The 22,633-nt window shown below is 39.1% G+C and overlaps 1 protein-coding gene across 4 annotated transcripts in view; it reads right to left on the reverse strand.

Moving 5' to 3' along the window:
* shtn3 (shootin 3) overlaps nucleotides 1-22,234 on the reverse strand; it is a 43,313-nt gene extending 21,079 nt beyond the window's left edge. For 2 of the 4 annotated variants that reach the window (XM_067600050.1, XM_067600048.1), the window contains exons 1-2: nucleotides 21,921-22,232; nucleotides 15,766-15,826 (exon numbers count right to left, since the gene is read on the reverse strand). In XM_067600050.1, coding sequence (XP_067456151.1) covers nucleotides 15,766-15,826; nucleotides 21,921-21,992 — 133 coding nt within the window. In that variant the 5' untranslated portion in view covers nucleotides 21,993-22,232. Of the gene's footprint in view, nucleotides 1-15,765; nucleotides 15,827-21,920 lie in introns of all 4 variants that reach the window. The other 2 variants (XM_067600051.1, XM_067600049.1) reach the window with 2 other exon arrangements.
* Between the last annotated feature and the right edge of the window lie 399 nt (nucleotides 22,235-22,633).

Here is a 22,633-nt window from a genome sequence, read left to right on the forward strand (position 1 = left end):
TCACACACACAGCTGAGGGCAGAGGGGAAGATGTTCCTGCCCTAAAGCACTGCCAAAAATACTCTCAAATGAGATACATGTAATCTTGCTTATTTGAATGTTTTATTTAAGTTTATGCAACTACAATAGGAAGATAATTATCAGCTGTACAGATCTTATGCGTTCCAGTACAGTAGCTGTGCATCTACCACAGCTCCTATTAGTTATGTTCATAAAGAATAGTTTTGCTGCAGTGACTTACATCCAGTGCTAATGTTCAGAGCCACAGCAGAAGTTAGTGTAATGTTCATGTAGTGCAGTCAAAAGTGAAAGTGAGTGTGTTTTAGTCTGTATAAGACTGCAGATATTTCAGTTTTAAGACTAAGAGTTTACAGCCATGCTAGCAGCTCTGAGAAGCTAAATGTTTATGTCAACTTGCTAACATGCTAATAATGACAATGGTTAACATCGTGTTAAACAAGTGTAACGTTTACCATTTTCGCCATCGTAGCATGCTAAAGTTTGCTAATTAGCACTAAAAACAGAATACAGCTGAAACCGACGGGGATGTCATTAGTTTAGCAGGTATTTATCTTACACCAAAGTATTGTATGAATTAAATAAATAAATAAGAGTAAAAGTTAAAGGATCACTAAAGTTATTAGAATTCATCCTCTGGGGAACATCAATGTCTGAACCAAACTTCACGGTTATCCATCCAATAGTTGTTGAGATATTTCATTAAAAGCCAAAAATGTCAACCTCATTATGGTACTAGAGGTAAAGTACGACCATGAATGTCTGTACACATTTTCATGACATCAAATAGTTGTCGAGATATTTCAGTTTGGACCCACGTGGTGGACCGACAGACCAACAGACCGACCACTGTTACCATCTCTAGAGCTGCTAGCGTGGCTAAAAGTCCATTTATAAGTAGTGATTGGCCAAAAACTGAGTTACTGATTTAGTCAATGGTCAATATTTTGAATCCATAGTGTGTAGTGTGATTTAATTGGACTGCACTGTCTTTGACCAATATTTCAGGAAGCTTCAGACCAGTTAACTCCTTTCCACTGACACCTGCTGCAAAAAGCCCTTTCTCCTGTTTTAAGTTTATTTAATGTCTTTTATAAACTGAAATTGGTGTAGACCTATCACTATTTTTGGAGTTCCTCTTTCATGTTGCTTTCCCTTGAGCCCAGGTCGTAACAGTGTCCACCCCTGTTTGTAGTCATACTTAGTTCGAATTTACCGTGTCATTACACTAGAATATTCTCTATGGTTTGTTTTTACCCAACTGACACAGAAAAAAAAGAGCTCAGATGGTGTTATAATGAACAAACAAACAAATCAATAAATCCTAAATAAATTATACAGTTTGGTCCTCAAACAAAAGACAACGAGGTGGCACTTTTCCAAATGTGAGAGCCGATTACGAGACACCGTTTAAACTAAAAACTACAACAAACCAACTATCTAATTAACCATCTCACTAGCTAAGTAACCAAGTCATCCATCTTATTTACTGGTGGCATATTGGAAAAATTTAAGCTACGACATGAATTAACTGTGTTGGAGAATTTGAGTCTCTCTTCAAACGGAAACTTACATCTTGCAGCTTGCTTTCTTCTTTCCTCTTTCTTTTTATTTGTTCCTATGTATTACTTAAAATCACTGTATTCAGATTTCAGCTATGAAGACAAAATAACAACCTGATATTAAAATATGTTGTCTTTAGATGAGCATTCAAACACAGTCATTAAGTCTCAACATTCAGCATATAAACAGTGTAACGTTCACTAACACCTGCTCAGTGCACGTTTCACATCACAAACAGCAATTGAGCAGTTAATGACAGGCTGCCTGTCCTTCATTTTCCACATGCAGACGTGTTGTTATGCTGCTGTAAGTGAAACCATCCTGCCTGCTCAGCACACGCTCAAGTTTCATACAGATAACAAAAGTGTCTGTAACACTATCACACTGACACGCTGCCATCAATCAATCCGATTCAAATAATGACTGAAACATCTGGGAGTGTTATTATATACAGCCATAATAGAAGAGTGACAGAGATGTTGAAGAAGAAAACTGCTAATTTATGTTCACAACCGTCTTTTCGTTCAATTCTTGACTGAGCTCAAATATATCAACCATCCCTGAAACAGACAAATAAATGAAAATGAGTTTCAGAGACACTGTGATCAAGACGTAATTGTATCACAAGAGTCAGAACTGTACGTGACATCCAAAGCTAGTCTATCAGTCCCACGCAAGTCCACTAATCATCATACATCATAATGTCAAGGGAGTGAAATCATTTTAAGCAAAGTAAAACTGATGGATTAACTGTGTATTACTCTGAACTAGGGCTGCCTAGTATTTTTTTATTGCATGTAAACTGTCATCGTGCACAAAAAGATTACTTTTTATCAAAAGTAACTTTGCTGATAACTGTGTCCATTAAACTGTGATGTGAATAGTTTAACTATATACACACCGGCCACAGTTTAGACAGCCGCTCTGTGATAATACAAACTTAACACAAACAGCAGAAGATGAAGAAGAAGAAGCACATTTATGTGGCAAGTGTTGAAACATTATTAAACTGGGTGTTCCTCTCTACCTCAGTCGGTAACTGTATGAGATAACCTGTATTTTTAAATATGCATGATCATGATAGCCTTGCAGGTGATGCAGGTCTTTTATTATTATTGCTGTTGTGTGTTCAAGTCCTGAGAAATATGACTGTATCTTAATCCTCCTGCATTAGAATATCCAGGTGACACATAATGTCCCACAATCACACTGATCTTTAGAAGAAGCCAAATATTTAATATGCAACAGTATTAGAAAACCATGAGTAAAGCTCGCATTTATATTGCTTATATATACCTACTATTGTGTTAACACACTGAGGAAAAAACAATAAGAATGTCTCCATGACGACAATCACCAGAAGAATAACTGTATCTGTGTCATCGAGGCCTTCAGGCCCACAGAGCCCATTACGCTTCAGCCTCTTTCTGCCTCTCATAGATCTCAGGTGGAAGGTTCTCTGCTCGCAGGCTACATGACTAATGCTTCTCTGTCTGTGATGATGCAGCCTAGACGCAATGCAATTAGTCCTACACGAACACACAGAGACACACACACACACATACCAGCAGGGCTTTGTGTGTAGCTGGTATGTGTGTAGATGCATTATGTAGGGATGCTTTTAGAGGACAGCATGTCTCCAAGACATCACGCTGCAACTACAGACCGACCAGCAGCTCATATACTGATCCGATTTCTGAAACACAGAGCTCTGACTTCATTTAAAGCTTTAGAAGTAAACAGATCCAAATCCATTATTTCCTTTTCCACTAACAGTACTTTGTAAAGAACCCTTTTATGGGAACCTGACAGAATAAAAGGCTTGATCTTTTATATTATAGAGATACTACAACAACTACAAAGCACTCAGAGAACAGGCTCCTCCGACCAAGGCCAAACAGTCCTCCCAATGTGTTATTTCAATACTGGAAAACATTTTTATTCTGCCTCAATACACAGAATGACTGTGAGAGGTTTTATTTCTTAAAGGACGGGTTCACAATTTGTCAAGCATGTTTTAAAACAACAGTCAGGTGTCCATATGAATAGTGAAGGAGGTTTTCCTCACTGTAATCATTCCTCCTGTTCATACTGGCTATTAAAAGATTCTTTCAAATGTGCTTTCAATGTAAGTGATGGCAGCAGTCTGAGACAGTCATATCAAGTGGATATCTGACACATTTACAGTCTTTTTAGCATCAAATTCCCTCTTTGTGTTTCCTCGGACAGTGTTTCCCTGTTGAGCTGCAGGTGGAAGTATAGTAACAAAAAGAGGGACTTTGGCACTAAAAAGACTGTAACGTTGAAAGATATCTACTTGATTTGACTCATTTGGACGCTGAAGCTTCATATTAGCTTCAGATAAATAATATATTGACTACATTTTTGCACATTTTTGCTGTGGGTTTTGTTCCCCATCACTTACATTGTAAGTGCATTATGAAGGGATCTGCTAATGGACAGGAGGAATGATTACAGCAAGAAAAACATCTTGGTCTTCTGTGGCCAATAAAGATGAAGTGAGTCCATTTAGAGAAAGCCAATGAACGGAGAAAGAACAAGAAATTATTCCCGGAGAAGACTCTGCACCACTGCTTGATTCGCAAGCCCCCATTGACCACTGTGACTTTATTTACTGGCAGATACAAGTTTGGGCTGATTGTAATACTGTATGTATATTCTTGGAAGATGAGCTGACCATATCTAGAGTCAACATCTTACAGTATGATGAATTTCATGACAGAAAAGTGAGAAAAGCCACCAAAAACAAGTGATGCTACATTTATTTAATAAATCATTCAGAAGACTCAAGACTTTCTTGTTACTTGTTCTTTGTTTCGATGATCCTGGACAGAGATGTTGACACATCTTGACTGAGTTTTTGATTCACGTGAAGTGTGCAGAATATTATTTGCATGACAGTTCCTTTTGTATTGTGTGCTACAGGAAGAATGTTCTCTGCGTCGGGCTCTGAAGCCAATTTTACATAGTGGCCAAACCATGTAAGCACAACTTCCTGTCTGTCATGTGATGCACAAGCATTTTTTCTGCACACAATCATTGGAAAAGAAGCAGCTGTAAAACGGTAAATAAATTTTCTGAGCGAAATGATTCGCTTTACTATCAGAATTTGATCCATACAGTCCAATAACATTTAGAAGTCTAGAAGGTCCTCACAATATGAATAATTTTATCCCCATTCAAGTGAGCAGAGAACCAACAGGAAGTCAACCAGCTCGGCCAGTGGAAGTCTCGGACGCACCGGAAAGACTCTTTAGGCCCAAAAGTGCGGATGCGTGAGGAAGACAGGAGACACGGCAGACTGTTTTTGGCTTCCTTGCAACTTTCATAGGAATGAATTGGCCCTGTCTTTGAACACAGCATCCAGTTGTCCTTAATACATCCATTGGCCAAATGGGTCTCAGTGTGATTGTTTTGGTCTGCACCCAAGTAGGATTGATGTGTTCAGATCAATTGCACCACATGGGAAAACTAATATCAATCTGAGATGTTTGCCAAGCAATATATCTCAAATGTCACTAAAGGGCCAAAAGCTGGATACAGATCAAAAGAATAGCTTTAGCTGCAGTAGACATTTTACCAAGTGACCTTCGAAACCCTTGATGGTCTCTGAACGCAGTGCTAGAGAGGCTCTGGGTTTGGGTGAGGAAAGACTAGTGAGAAAACCCGAGTATGATATGAGAGAGAAGGAGGACGGGGAGGGTTTCTGGATCTATTTTTAATCCCTCATTCAATGTTTAATGCTTCTGGATGGGCTTTAGTGGTGTGATTCCCTCCCAGCCAGAGACTCATTTAAACCCTCAGCGCTCTCAGGGCTCTATTCAGTCGCTTTAACCACCGTTTCAACCTACATGCCACGGTGGATCGTCCTCAGCGTTGCTCAGCTGCACCGCAGTTCAACTGAAGCTCTGTGGGTCAGACGCAACAAAGGAGGCAGAGACGGGAGGAGAGCGGGTCATACTCTGCTATTTATAGTTCTTTTTTTTTATTTTACTCTGTTTTTTACTTGAGAAACCAGCAGCTGGTGCCATCACAGGAGAATACTGGAGAATTTTCTGTTAGCTGAGTAGTCAAGCTTGTTTTCATTTGATAATTGTTTTGCCGTTTCCAAGGACTTAAACTAGTATTTTTCTTTCTTTATACAGCTATTTGGTGTAGAATTTATTTAAAATTTTGTTCATAAAAGCATTAAATTGTATGTATGTATGATGTTATGATTGATGTCTTTCTTTTGGGATTGTATTTGTGTTGACGGAAGATGTCTTGCTGTATTTTTGATTTTCAATATAAAACAGTGGCATGACAAGGACATGGAAAAATAAAGAATTTAACCAACTAACTAATTAATTAATTAATGACTCTGCTTCCTGAACTATAATCACCACCCAATTCTTGCATTTGTCCAATGATCTGCTGTTGTGTTCACTGACAGCTGTTGTTTGGAGGAACATTTGACAGCAACAGACACACAAAAACAGTGACAAGTTTAGATGAGAATGACGCAGTTGTACAGTTTGTTGCAAGTCTCATTACAGAAATAAATATATTATATATTTACCAAAATGTAAAAGAGAAGCTCCACTTATGATGTGCTTATTTTCAGCAAGTGTGCATTTCATTTAGGGCATCTATGTTGTGTGTGTGTTTTTTTTAATTTTTCACTGAAAAAGCGATGAATGTTTTACTTGAAATACTAGTGTTTGGTGCATTTAGAAAAGCAAACACCTGCATCAGAGGTGTCTGATTACACTGTACGATTACTAGAAAGTAATGGACACCTGTCAGCCAATCACAAATAAGAATTCTCAGTGACAATGATATAAATATATATATTTGGCAGACAAACTAGAAGAATTCTCTCTCCTTCGTCATTATAAATCAAACTTTTTGGGAGCTCTGAAAGCCATACAATGAAACTAGGGTCTCCTTCATGAGGTAGTGTTTGTCCTACAGGCCTCCGTCACCCTTCAGAAGAAACTGTTCTGGGTCAGTAACTCCTCCGAGTTTCAGGGCTACATAAGATAAATGACGTGCCCTTAAAACCTGTAATGATCAGACTAAATACAAAGTGCTGCTTTTGTTTTTCACCAGTGCGCCGGGGTAGGGGAAAGCCTCTTTAGTGACGACCCATGTTATTAACAGATGATTTGGAGGATTAGCCAACGGTAAGCACATTCATCCGTGTGTAATGGTGAAATCCCAACACAGGGTGTTAAAACAGGGTTCAAAAGCTGGCCAGGGAACGATCACAAGCCAACATGCAACCAGTCCAAGCCAATCCCAAAACCTTTCTTGAATGATCGTTGCATTTACGTAAAATGGTGTATTTCGGGGGAACTCTGGGACACATCAACGACTGAAAAAGTCACTTTCCTGCTCGGCCTACAAAGGATTTATAACAAAAAGAAGCATGAGTATTAATGCCAGTGAGGTATAAGCTGTAACACTAACCCGAGGCTAAGCTGTGAACAATAGGTGGACTAATGCTGCCTTCAAGTGCTTCTCATAAGCTTCTGCTTGAGAGATTCAGAGTGGTATATATGAGTTGTTGTGCATTTGAGGGCTGCGGATGGGAAAACAAACAAACCCAACTCTAAACAGTTAAAGAACACTGTTTTAAGACAGATTTTTATAATGTGTAGTGTTATCAATACCAAAATAAATATCTATCTTCTCTCTATCTTTGGCCTATAAGAGAAAAACAGGCCAAGTTCCTATGTCTGATAAAGAATTGGCTTGGTATAGAGTACATGTTGATCTGTTGAGTTTAGATTGAACATAAAAATCATGTTATAAGCACCCATCTGGTTTAATAATGGAGGCAAAAGTTTAATTTTCTGTTGATTGTCCTTGTGTTTTTTATGTTTCTTTGACTTTTAACATCTCAGGACCATGTTGGAAATACATGTTTTTTTCTTTAACGTAGATATATACACAGATACCTTATTAAATTACATCAGAGCAGCCCACACCTAACAACGAAACAACTTGAGCAGTGTGCTCATGGACAACAAATATTACCAGTAATTAAGGAGCAAGAATAAAACAATATATAGATATAAAAATGATGAGTGATGTAACACAATTTTCAGCCAGCACAGAAGCTGCGATAGTCGTTATAAGCAGTTGCTACAAGCAGTTGACTGTATGGGTGTCTTTAAACAATACTCAAATAAATATATTTAAGCATTTTTCAATATTCCTGTAAGTCAACTTAAAACAACTTGCACAGCTGCATTGCATGCTTGACGCCATTTTTCTGTCACAAATTTTCATGTATTAAAGGATAGGTTCATAATTTTTCAAGTCTGTCTTAAACAATAGTCAGGTGCACATATATAGGGCTGGGTACCAAACTTCAATACTTTAATGGCACCGACCAAATTGCTTCAATACTATCGAATATCAAAACATTCTTGTCCAAATTTCGATACCTAGCAGGAGCGAAGCTGTCCAGAACATCCAGCTGCTTCTCAACATAAACAGCAATGTCTGAGGTCAGCAACAGCAGCTACATCAGTAACAGGAGGTTGGACCAAAACACATAACCTGCAGGTAAGACAAGACGAAGCTGTATTAAAATATCAAAGATGATGATACTGCCTATCGTTTGACATCAAAACAGTGGTGGTTCGGCGGCTGGCGAACAGCTGACAACAGCGTCTTGTGAGGCTCAGCTAACATTAGCTACCATTAGCTGTGTTGTTATAGTCACACTTAGACTGCTTTGCTACGTTAGCAAGCTACCGAACCACCGCTGTTTTGATGTCGAATGATAGGCAGTATCATTATCTTCAATATGTTAATACAGCTTTGTCTCGTCTTACCTGCAGGTTACCTGTTTTGGTCCAACCTCCTGTTACCGATGAAGCCGCTGTAGCTACTGCTGTTGCCTCCATTTGCTACATTTTGAGCTGTTAGCCCGGCCAGCATTAACAGACAATATACGACACAAAACAACTGTCATAAAGCGAAGTGATAAAACCATTTATGCTAATGTTAATTAGCTGCACAGAGAAAGTCAACACACTTTCTCTTTAAAATTAACCAATGCTAAGTTTTGCTAGTTTCTTCGATATAGCATGATGTTCATTATGTAAATTAGGGTCCCATTTAGAGCAAAATAGACGATAAAGCAAGGTATGCTTTAGGGCATGACTATCTTGTGATTGACAAGTCGCTACCATGGCGGTGCACGCGTGGATGTATAAAGAGAACTGGATACAGCGTTGGAGGCAGGGCCCCGTTCATTCCTATGAAAGTTGCTCATTGGCGCATGAAGCCAAAAAAGTTCGACTTCCGTGTATAAAATTACCCGGATCTTCCGGGATCATTGGGCCCATAGAGCAGGCGCACTAGTGGCTTTTGCTGGCTGAGCCAGCTACTTCCGGTTTAACCCTCCGGCTAACTTGAATGGGGATAAAAAAGAATGGGGACGTCTCTTTCACAATGTAAGTCTATAGAAAAAAGTCTTTTTGGGCCCAATAGCGCCACGTGATGTTGTAATTACACGGTTTGGCCGCTATGTCAAATTGGCCTCACAGCCCGGCGCTGTTCCTGGGGGCTTGGGTGCATGAGGTGCTGTAGTTGGACCCTGAGAAGCTCCTCCCAAGCTCCACCCTCTCATCCAAATATGGTCACCTCTCATCACTTCTGGCTCCAAAAAATCAAGATGGTGACAGTCAAAATGCCAAACTTGAGTCTTCAAAATGGGAGTCCACAAACAGATGGGTAACGTCATGGTGGCTACATCAATTATTTTTATACAGTCCTGACCAGGCGTCGGTATGTGATGAGTTGGGATTGAGAATGTGTTGGTAATTACAGTATTTTCAAGAGCACTTTAATGCAGGGAAAAGTGCTGCCACAGGCTTTTATCTAAGTACAGTAGACTGAATAAGTAGGCTGCATAAGCTAACAGTGCCACAGGCGATCAGTTTTGTAAAGTGGTATCACAGTTAGCTTCCAGCTACTTGTTCAGTTACAGCTTCAGATGACACTGCAAAGAGCCTGAGATTGCGTGAGTGAAAAGAAATACTCTGAAGAATATCTACCTTCATCTTAAACCATTTCGATTCATGAAACTAAGGTTATTTATTCATGTCTTTTTTTGGAGCGCTGTGCTGTGAATGTACCTGTCTCGTCTGTGTTTCTTTTTCATCTTGATTCAATTCTTCTCTTTTGTTTTTGAGGCAGGATATTTTTATCGATTTCCCTAGAAGGTGTCTTTCCATTGCCTGCAGTTTTTACATATATATATATTTTTTTTTTAACATTCCTTTTTTCCAGTTTCTTGTCATTCGGAAACCAACCCAAATGTATTTCTCTGCCTGCATCTAATTTGAAATTTGGAGAGAGATTTTGTCCGCTATTAAAATCTCATCCTGAGGCATGTTTGACACTCAACTCCTTTGCAAACAACTTGTTCTGCTGCGTGTCTTAATACAAAGCATAAATTACAGACTGTCAGACATCTGCTCCGCCTGCTTCCTAGCAGCTGAAAATCTCAGTAACATGCAGTCTATTTTAGAAAGGTAGTTTGTTCATATACTGAGTATTGGAGAGACTGTCCTCCCAAGAAGAAGAACAGGATCAAACGTTTCAGCGAGTGCCCTAAAACAACATATATTTATGTTCAATTGATAGCGCCCTCTAGCTTATACAGGTATATATAGCTTGTTTTAGACCAAGCAACCTGCTGATGATGTCATTACGATTCATCCTCTGGGGAGCATAATTGTCAGAATGTACAAATTGTCATAAAATAATAATTGTTGAGATATTTCACTCTGAATGAAAGTGTTAGGGTTAGGGTTAAAAAAAAAAAAATCAACGACAAAGTCATTTAGAAACCCAGATGCATCACAGATTAAATTCACTGTCAGTGTGATCATGAGTGAGCTCATCCGTCAACGATATCGAGTGCATTACCTCACAGCGAGTTACAGGTCAGGTCATGTTTTCACTGTTTTATAGACAGTTAATCTGTGCTGAACTCCCTCAGTCTGGCCTTTCAGATTCAAACGAGCCTGAAATCAAGTACCTGCCGGCGAGACCAGTCTACCTCATTAAATCCATTAACATGTGGCTATCAAATATGGAGTAGCAGGTAGAAAGGCCTTTTGAGGGGCCACAAAGGATAAAGAGTTATTCAGGAGTGGTAACCCCCTCCCTCCCTCCCACACACACACACACTCATCCTTCCCCCATTTTCTGCTGCTGAATAATTCATGGGAGAAGGTTTTAATAATTCATGGCAATAACATGACAAGAGCGACTGCTGTCTGCTCAGGGGACAGGCAGTGAATGAATAAATGAGTGAATGAATGAGAGACTGAGCGTATGAAGTGACGGCGTCCGCAATGAAAAGGCAGATTAGAGTTTTTGCTGACTGTGAGGATTTGAGGTCCATTTTTGCTGCTTCAGACAAGTTGTTGACATGTTTCTGACACTGAATGAGGTTTGAGTACGGGACCTGTCTTTTACGTATCTTAGTTTTTATTCTTTTTTTTCACTTTTGGCTTTTTAATAAAAGTGCATCTGCATCCCTCTTAGACAATCAAAGGATTTCCAACATTTTAGTTTTTGTCAGCTTGTGAGGAAACTACAAAACATCCTGACAAATAACCTCAGTTTAATTATTTACATCCAACTCTCCCCGCTATTTTACTTGCATGTAAATTCTAAAATGTAAATCTCGGGATGGCCTAGGGGTCTGACTATGTAATCACAGTGTCCATCCCTCTCCTCCCTCCAGTCATTTCCTGTCATCTTTCTATGGTCCCTCTCAAATAAAATAAATTTAAAATTTAAACATATATTTAAACCAACAAAAAACTTGAAAACTGCTGTTGAGTGCTGACAGAACTGACTTTTAGCCAATCTCAATTACATACTGTGTGTCGGCCTTTCACAGCAACACTCTTTATGAAAGACAATACCTCCTCCATTATCGTAATGGCAGTGAAAGTAAATCACCACTGCAGAATCATATAATATGAACACACTTGAGTGGAGACTTGACTATGATGTGTGATGAAGGGTATAAGAAAACATAACCTAGACCTATCGATCTGTTTGTTTTCTTTCAGCTCTTGTTTCTTCTTCTGCATTTTTTCTACCATCCACAACCATTCAGTAGGCGGTCGCCAAATTCATTTTAAAATGTCTAAATCTAAACTTTACGAGGTAAGTAACACTAGGCCGGAGCTAAACACCTGAAGAATAATAGTCTACAGCCTTGCTAGCGGCTGTACTTCGTCACAGTGGAGGTTTGCACTAAATGTCAAATGCAATGACAATGCTAACATGTATAATGTTTACTCTGTTCACCATCTTCGTTTAGCATGTGGTAATTTAGCACTAAAAACAAAGTACAGCTGAAGTGGATGGGAGTGTCATTAGTTTTGGACAAACTCAAATTTTGACTTGATGATGGTGCTATGCAAAATTATTGCATATCAGTCCTGAAGGGTACATGAACATCTGTACTAAATTTCAGTAGTTATAAACACATTTCACTCAAAATCTGAACCTCTGGGCGACACTAGAAGAAAAGTTAGAAGATCACCAAAGTTAATGGGATTCACCAACTGGCGACCATGAATATACTTTCAAAATCTCATGGTGATCCATCCAATAGTTGTTGAGATATTTCAGTCTGGACCAAAGTAATGGACCAACTGACCAACATCCTCCTCCATACAACTGCTAGCAGGACTAAAACCAACATTCTTCATTTGATATTTGTCATAATAAACTATTAAAAGTCTGTATCAGGTAATTTTATTTTAGGCTTTTATGATGACGAATGGTAAATTATTCCAGTGGTTGATCACCCAAGCAGAACAGTTTTTTTTTAATTTGTTTTGTTTTGTTTTGGCACTATTGTAATCCTATTCATCTTTCTAGTGGTTATCCCTAAAGGTAACCATCTAGAAAAGACAGTTTGGTTGTGTTATTGCACATATACCCCAGACAAATGCTAAAAGACTACAAACAAACCTTTCCTCCACCTTCAACCACAAGGCACGCACTCTATCAACATCTTGTCTTAATGTACAGTTCAGGCTGTAAAAAAAAAAACAATTGAAACACCACACCGAGGTGAAGCTCCAGGTGGAGGCTACCTGGGTTTCCTGTTACCTTCTGAACAATAACAGCTCACTCAACAGGTGACCACACTGCCTGACACCACTGACCTCTTCTCCATGACAAATAAGTTTCTTTGCAATCCATCTTGTGTAAAAAGGCCACAAAAATACATACTTAATCTCTTTGGAAAGCAGATATTGCTTTGCTTACCTTTTACAATTATATATGAGGAAGTCACAGGATTTAAAAAGTGACTTTAATTTTTCTACAGAGAAAACTGCTGAATGTTCAGAGGCTGGTAGTCTTCCACTTGGTTGTATTGTCTTAAATCATGACAACAGACAGAAAGGGTCTCACCTCAAGCTTAACTTCAAAACTATACTTTATTATATGTTTTATAGTTTAGGTCCCCATATTTAGCATTTATAGGCAGTCTATACACAGCTAATAAATGAAGTTAATAAGTCAATAAATGATTTGGAACATGTTATAATGTAGTTGTAAGCAGATATAAGTGTTTATTAGTGTATTTGTTAACAGCCATAACTCCTCTGGGCAAACATAACTTGATGTTGGTAATATAAACAGATATTGAATGACAATATAGTAAAACACAGTTGTATATTGAATATTGTACAATTATAAACACTTAAAATGTCCTTATATATTCTCATAACTACATTATAATGTGTTATAAACCATTTATTACATGTTTATACACTGCTTACAAATGCTAAATTGTGGAAGTTAAAGTTAAGTGTTACTGACTAACCACTTGAGTTTTTATCCTGCAGCTATGAAATTTTCTTTTATTCACTCTTATTCACCTCACAGGAATATGATATGTAATTATTATTAATAAAAGCTGTAAACTTCCTGTCTATGTATTGTCTTACCTCGGTGAATAGTCATGACAGAAACCAGCGCAGCCGCAGCGTTATCAGCCAACAGATAATGGCAGACGTTCAGCTCCTCACTGGGCACAATCAGGAGGTTAAACTCCCCAACACACAAACACTGACCTACAGTTGGCTACCTAACCCGACAGTCGTCATGGAAACGGGGACACCCCCCCTCTTCCCCTCCTTTTAAACACACCCATTCAGAGGACAAGGTGTCGGTGATGTCATGTTGCCAGAGGTGAGGAGGAAAGGTGTGAAGGATGAGAGGGAGGAAGTGAAGGTATCGGCTGTCCAGTTGTAGGTAGGATGATATGTCTGTCTATTTGGTGATAAATGATATTTGGATAGAAGTGTGTGTGTTGGGGGTAAATCTATATTTAATCATTTAAAGGATAATACCAGTTTCATAGTAGTTTTGTCTTCCATTTCTATCAGTAATAACAAGGTGACATCACCAAAAAGAAATCTGACAGATAAAGAAACACGAGCAGTCGATCAATCAATCACACAGGTTGGAAACAAACCAACAGTTAAATCCAGATTATCTAAACCACTTTATTTGGAGGTCACACTGAAAGTGAGAACACCTGAAATGTCAGTAATAATTAAAGTGAGCGCACAACTAAGGTGAGAACAGCAGGTCAACGTTGAAGCAGGAGGATGGTCTGTAAACTGTAATGGATGTTTGGATCATTACAGCCCGCCTTTGTTTTCTTTTCCAAAAAAGTTTGATTAACCTCGAGGTTTGTTTCCAATCTCCCCATTATAGTGATGTCACCCAAATCTTAGCAATTAATTTGGTCAGAAATTATATCATTACTGATAAGAATGATGGACAAAACTATAAGAACAACACACATGTTGTAATAAACCATATTATCCTTTAAGTACCAACTATTGTCAAAGTTTTCACAAAAAATAATAAAGATAATAGGATTTATTTTGAAATCCAAAGCCAGCCATTCATTGGCAGCCATTACCAATGACCACACCATGAGCTCACACTGTAAGATTTATGAACAGTCGTAAGGACAACAGGAAAGCATTTCCCCCCCATGTTACTCTTTCTATTATGAATGTTTAATATATGAAGGTTTTATATTCATAAAACTTTCCCAAATCCCAGAAAAATGATTTTAAAGTTTATGACATCATCCCAATGTAAAGTCATTGGATTGAGTGGGAAAAAACACTTCTATACATATTCAGTGGGACGCACGATGCAGAAGCTAGAAAACTTTTTTGGACTACGCGCCGGGTGAGCAATTTTTATTCGAGTGCATAGTTCCTAAAACATCCATGGCTAACATGCTCACAATAACAATGCTAACGTGCTGTTGTTTAGCATTTACCTTGGTTAGCGTGATAGTTTTTTGATAGCAACTTTTGCTAATTAGCACTAAACACAAAGCAGAGTTCAGGCTGATGGAGATGTCATTTGTTTTGCAGGTATGTGGTCATAAACTAAAGCACTGGACAAATGTAGACTTTGACCAGAAGATGAAGCTAGATGAAAAGTCAGAGCATCACCAAAGTTATTTAAATTCATCTTGTGGGGGACATGAATGTGTGAACCAAATTCAATATGAATCCTTCGAATAGTTGTTGAGATATTTCACTCTGAAGCAAAAATGTCAACCTCATGAGGATGCTAGAGGCAACGTCAAGGGATCATGGAAGTGATAAGGATTCATCGTCTGGAAACTTTGAATGTCTGTGCAACATATTCTGTCAGTCCATCTTGTAGATGTTGAGATATTGAACTGGATAGGTGAACATTTTAACCTGCTGGCGGTGCTAGAAAAAGAGTCAGGGGATCACTAAAGGAACTGGGATTCACTCTGTGGGGATCTTGAATATCTGTATAGAATTTCATAGCAATCCATCCAACAGTCGATATTTCAGTCTCAAACAAAGCGGTGGACTGACCAACCAAGCAGCACTGAAATTCCTACAGCCACGCCATGAGAGTGGCTAAAAATGTGGGGTTGAACATCTGGAGAAGCACCTCATGAGTTTAAATAACTTCACTGTGCCTCCCCAACTGATTACAAACCTACACGTTCGTCTGATCTACACTTTAAAATAAAGTTCTGTGAGTTTGAACGATGCTTGGTGTCTGTGATGGCGGAGGAGTCTGAGGAGGTGTAAGGAAGCACGGACTCACCTCTCTTGATGTGTTTGAGTTGTCTCTCGGCCTCGTCTCTCTCCTCCGTCAGCCTGTTGCACTGCGGGAGCAGACAGCGGGGTCAATGTGTGAGATCATGTTCCACAACAGACTGAATATACAGGTCACTGATACCAGCAGCAGCGTTCAGTTACACACACAGTGAGTCACACACAACCACAGGCTGTACAACAGTTTAGCTTGGCTGTTAGAAGACACAAAACACTATAATCTCCAAATGTTACCTGAAATTTATTGGTCTGTATTTAAAAGCTGCAGATGATGAACCATGGAGCCTGACTGGTAACAAATATTTGATTGTTTATGCTGACGTTGTGTTGCTCAAATGACTTAATTTGTTTCTGATAAGTTATAGTAGCAGGAGATACTGAAGCTACAGACTTCCTTAAGGTTTGGTAATGTGGTTGAAATCTAGATCATGATAAGAATATATTCATCATCACAATATATAGCAAATGTATGCAAAAACACATATAAAATCAAATTGATGTTCAATGTTACAGCAGACAAAACTCGACCAAAACCAGTTTTAAATAACTGTTTTTATTTATTGTATATCTACTTTATTCATGTCTACTCACTTCAGCTTCTTCCCCAACAGAAAAAATGCCACATCCCAAGACCTGCAGTCAGGTGTCAATCCACCAAGACCTTTGCCTCTCCTCCAGCCTCACAAATCAAACCCCTATACTACACTGAATTATTAATATGAATGATTCAATGAATAATTTCAGTGCACAAGCTACTGTATGAAAAATTTTACCCTTGGTACCAGCCAGGGTCCATAACCTACAGAAGGAACTGATTTTGTGAGCAAAACTCTTCAGCTGACTCATAACTTCTCTGACTTTTATTTAGTGCCACCAGAGTCTGAATGACATTATTTTCAACTGGAAAACTGAACTGCAGAGAGAACTAAAGCATTTTTTAGATCCCAGATTTTCCTTTGAATTGTCAGAATGGCCCACTGTCTTCTTGTATGCTGCTTTCAAAACCATAAACCTCAAAATGGATTGCACACAAAAATTTAAAATAACAATCCCAAGTGGTGTCCAGTGGCCATGACAAGAAACTACAGGGTTCAAATAAACCGCTCACAACATGCTGACTGTGGCTTTAATGGAGAGCAGCCTCTGTCGATCTTCAAACGCACCAAAAAATTGGAAATTTTGGGAGCCAACATTTCAGTCTCAGGAGACTTAAGAAAGTGCAGTCGAGGCAGATTTCTGCTCTCTATGCTCTCCATATAAATATTCATTGTGCTTGATCCTCCTCCCTGCTGAAGGCTGCGCTGCCCATCTCCATCGTCTCTAAATGTTGCCTGGCCTTCACAATAACACTGACTGCCTATCACTTCTGATAACAGACTGACTCCCTCTGCTCCCGCTGACTTGACGGCTGCCCTACAAAAGGCAAAAAGGCTGTAATTTTCTGATCTGATGTAAGTATCCCCTGTTGTGCTAAATTTAGGGTGAGCAGCTGTGGAGAATCCTGGTTTGGATGTCAGAGGGATGAAACTTGGTTGACAGCAGCAGCAACTGCAAATGTCACTGAGGTTAACAAGTACAAATTAGCCTAGCCCTAACCCGAGATCGAGTTTTCTGCCTAACAAACTAACTCCTTGTGGTGATTTTATACTCAATGATCAATTATTTTTTCTTCCCCTCCCACTCTGTTCAAATTCAGGTTAACAAGAGAATGACATCATCTCATTTTTTAGCCAGTATCGAAGCTTTTGCCTCTTTTGTTTTCAGGACAGAGATCCACAGTGGCCTTCTGAGTGACCACAGTCAATAACGGTGAAGCTGCACACGGTTCATTTAAAATGGTAATTGGAACTCATAAAGCCTAACAAAAATAACAGTCAACAGACAAAGAAAACTGTCTCTTCAGGGTCGAACAACCATCAGAGGACATGACTGACTCCATGTACAACCATTCATTATATCATTTTGTTCCTTGTTTATCTTTTAGTTATTCTACATTATGCGGTAACACGATGCTTCATCTGACCCAAATCCAATTTGGTTCCAACAAAATCACAGAGGGCAAAATAAGTCCACATGGATATTTTGCATCTCATGAATTTGCACATTGACCGATATCAAGCCGACTTTATTGTCCAAAAAAATGGAGGAAGCTTCTGTAGCTTGTAAACTGTGTTCCACCATTCACTTTTTTTAACCTCATTTATTGAAGTAAAAGCTAGTCCACACAAGAGCAAAGGTTTGCAGACAGGAGTCGATGGTGCAAATATGTCTTTTGAATAATCTGAAGATAATTCCTGCTAGCAACTGAGCTCAGCTAACATGCTAACAGAGTTTGCTCAGAGAGCTTTATTTTCCCTCGTCAGTAACATTTTTTTTGAACGACATCGTGTGTAAGCCTGAAGAAAATGCCAGGAGGAAGGAAACTGAAGCTAAAATAGGGAACTACTCTGACTGAGTTAGCGGTTAGCTCGCCAGCTACAGTAGTTCATCAACTAGCCCAGCAAGCAGTCACTACAGATGACTACAGATTTGACACAATGGATAATATAACAAGCTTTTAAAATACAACACATTGTTAAAGATGAAACCAGTGGTTTCCAACCTTTTTTGGATTTTGACGTCTTACAAAAAGCAGTGTGTAGTCGGGGTCACATTTCACATGTCTATGAGTTGTTAACAGCTCCACCAAATAGTGATTTTTCCCTCTAAACTTCTCACATGCAACCCCTTGGTTGGGAACAACTGGACTAAAGCTGCATTCGCATGGATTCAGGCAGACAGCAGACGGCAGATGGACAACCCCTTCTGGACAGTCCGATGGAATGGCAGGACTCGGCCAGCGGCTCCCCCACATCTCCGTAAACATAGAAGCAAATTTCCAAACAGGCGTTATTTTGATAAACTGACCACATATTGGGAATTTAAATGGTAACTTTCTGAAAAAATAATAAAACTTAATAAAGTGACATATTTTGTCTTCTATATGTCAGCTTCTCTGTTTCTGTGTAACATCTGGTTGTAAATTCCATTGCGGAGGACGGCAAAAGTCATCTACCGTTATCACTGTCGGTATTCTTTGCTGGCTTCACCTAATTTTACCGTCCTGCTCTCGTCCATTAAAATGATATCCAGTTTGCCCTCTTCCGTCCACCTGAATCCATGTGACTGCAGCAAAACTAGCTAACTGTATATAAAGTAGTGTAAACTAGCTCCACCTCCAGCAGCTACAACAGTAACATGCTGCTCTAACACTGATGCTTCACTATTAATAATCTAATGATGTCATATATAATAATATATCAGTCAGAGGGACCAAACCACTACTTTTACTGCAATACTTTAACTATATTTTGCTGGTAATACTTTGAATAAAGTAGGATTTTTCATGCAAGACTTTTACTTGTAATGGAGTACTTTTACATTGCTGTACTGTTACTTTTACTTAAGTAAAGGATCTGAGTACTTCTTCCATGACTCTTCCATCTATGACATTTAATGAAATAACTTGTTGGCCTGATTGGGCTTAAAGGTTAAAACGTGTGACTTTGAAAAGGGCGTAACTGCGACATATCCACCCCGATATTCAGAGATAAAAAGGACAAAAAGGACGCTCATCATCCAGCTGTCTCTCTCTCTCTCTCTCTCTCTGTCTCCTCCAGCAGCAGGAAGCACTTGGCCCACTTTCTCTCAGCTCTACCTGCAGTCTCACACACTGTCAGCTCAGATTTCCCTTGAGGAGCACAGCGAGGGCAGCGGGTTCACCGGCAGACTGCAAGGCACTGCCGCTGCCAGGGTGAGCGGTTCAATTCCCTGCGCTGCTTAGAGAGTAGAAGGATACACAACACTACTCTAACTGTGCAGGAAGACATTTACTCAAACACTTTCATTACGTTTCATTAACTTGGAAGATGCTTTTGCCCGAATCATTTTACAGTTTTTCTCCCTGCAGACATGTATATAAATATGAACAGTAACTGACTGAATTTGAATTTTAACAAAAACATGTTGGCAATTAGCTCATAGCTTCGGTTCTGTTGTTTTCTCGGTTCTGGTGCAGCAGTGTGGCAGTGACCAGTGATGGTCGATGGCTCGCAGGTTTAATACATTTCAGCCTTTAATGCTCATATGTTGGACAGTAACAGTTGGACGAAACAAGAAAGTCTGTTTTTTTATGTTACGCTAAGTTAGCTATGTTGCTAATTATATTATGCTAGTATATTAGATGCAAAATCTCTTTCTGCACTTTTTTAAATTTATTATTTCTTATTTGAATTGTGTAGATATTGGAGATTGGATCTGTTTCTCACATTTGTCTTTCTAAAAAGCTGAGACGTTATGTTTTCTGTCCATAGACTTGCAACTAAGGATAACTTCCATTATTGATTAATCTGCTAATTACTTTCTCAATTACTCGCTTTATTGTTTTATTGATAAAATGTCAGAGTAGTGAAAAAATGCAATATTCACTTAACTATCATGACAAAGAAAAGGAGCACAGCCTCACTGGAAACCACAAACTGGGCAATGTTTGTTATTTTTGCTTGAAAATTCAATGACATTATTAATCAATTATCAAAATAGTTGCCAATTAACTTTCAGGCAACTGGCTAAGCAATTAATCGACTAATCGTCTCAGCTCTACTGTCTATATTCTAAGATAAATTAGTAGGTATGTACCACTACATAGAACTGTACAATTTTAACACTTTGTCATATGTACCAAAATAATCTCAATTTTAAGATGCACTTATTAGCTTTTGTAGCTTTCAGCTGCATTTCATGGTCTTCATTCGGTGAATGGAGTTGCAGCTCAGTTGTTATCACAAGACCTGAGTGTTCAGTCATGTGATGGGAAGGAACCATGGTGGTCAGGTGCATGATAGCATGCATGACTGAGCTCCATTTACTTAATGAAGACTGTGAAATGTGGTTGAAAGCTAGTAAATGGACCATTGAGCCTAGATTGTCTTGTTAAATATGCATTTTCCTTAAAAGTCAAGAATGAACCTTCATGCTAAAGATTATTATTTTATTTGGCGTCAAACAAAAATATATACCAGCCTGTACTTAGCTTAGCCACTGCAAAGAATCATGGGAATTGTAGTTGTTGGGTGCTAACTGATTAAATGGTGTTTTATATTATCTGATACTCTGACTGGAGCAACACATGAAGGAGTCAAATTCCCAATGTAATGCAATGGGAAGCAAAAAGGGTCAATTTCTGTGTATATAACACACATCTAATGGTTGGGGGTTCAGTTCCCAGTAACTCTGTGATTAGAGCAAGGCACTCACACTGACAGGGTTTAAGAAGAAATTCACTTAACGTGTAGAGCAAAGAAAGGTTGCAAGTTCTGTTCTCTCTTTGTGGGTCAACAGGGAGAGCAAGACACTTGCAAACCCTGAAGGCTGAGGGTTCACTTCCCAATTTAAGCCAGTGAATGAAGCAAGGCACCAGCATTGACTGGTTTAGGGGTTTAATTTAGTCCTTATAGGTCACTGATGAAGGCTAATAGGTTGTGTGTTCAGTACCCTGGCTAATTATGTGAATAAAGCAAGGCATGGCCATTGAAAGGGGTTGGGGGTTCAATATCTACTATATTTGGATCTTTAAGGTTAAATCCTCCACAAGATAAGAGATGTGAGGCCTCATATAAACTAGTTCTGCTAAATATCAGCTCAAACCTGAGGCAAGGCTTTTTCATTATGGCATGAAGTCAGATTACAGCCCAGAAACAGACTCTTTCTCCTCCTCAGCACATTTCTCTGTAAAATAACAATAATTTAAAAAAAAAAGACTAAAATCCGTTAAAAAATCTCGTTACTTGCTCATGAAACCATCAGAAAAATTCATCTCTCATACAAAATTAAGGTTTAATTTCTCCTCTCTGCTTAAATGGCGAGAAGAGCGACAAATTTAGGGAGGGGTCCGGCTCTTTGATGTCTACAATAACCTCCAGGAGAAGCCGGCCGGCGAATTATACCGGCTGAAATTAGCCTGCAAAATGTCCCATCTGAACCAGACAGACGCATGAACAGATATTTTTCAACACATTTAGAGTGATTTACATGCAGAATAAACTGGATCAGATGCAAAAACTCGACAGGATGTGTGTGTGTGTGTTTTTTTTTTTATCGGTTTACCTCTGTTTGCATGTGTGCGCCCCTCTCCTCCTCGCATCCCTCCATCTGCGCGGATGATGAGCAGGGAAGCATTTTCAGGAGAAGAGTGAAAATGTATTCCCACTTTGGTTTCCTTCTAAGCAGATAAGGCGATTTTTAAAAAAGAAAAGCAAATAAAGCAACACTAGAGGTCTATTCTCAACAGCACATGTCTGGATCCGAGCCCATTATTATTTATTTTTTTAATTTTCTTCCAAACACATGGGATGGAGGGCAGCTCTGTGCGCTGCTGCTGCCGGCGGACAGGATCCTCCCCCTCCTCCTCCTCCTCCTTTCACTGACAGCATCATCTGGCTCCCCCTAAACCCCTCCTCCCCCCCTCTTCCTCCTCTCTCCTCTTCCTCCCTTCTCAGTGCTGCAGGCATAGTCGGACCAAACCATTTGTGCACGTGTGCGGAGGTGATGGATGCGGTTACAAAAAAAATCAGTCAATTTTAATTGATTGTTTTACTTCGTTTTATATGTTGTATAGCTTGCAGCTTTCTATTATGACAATAATTACACTGTGGTCAATTTTTTGACACTTTAAGGTCCCATCAGAGTGTCATGATGCGTTCAAGGGAGAATTCGACTTTCGATCATTCTGAGCTACAGCTGCTACATCCGCGTTGCATTCAAGTTTCATTTTGTAGCAGGGAAAAATGAGAAAAGCTTATAACAACCATTAATGTATA

This window comes from Thunnus thynnus, chromosome 9 (assembly GCF_963924715.1).
Source record: "Thunnus thynnus chromosome 9, fThuThy2.1, whole genome shotgun sequence".
Lineage (NCBI taxonomy): Eukaryota > Metazoa > Chordata > Actinopteri > Scombriformes > Scombridae > Thunnus > Thunnus thynnus.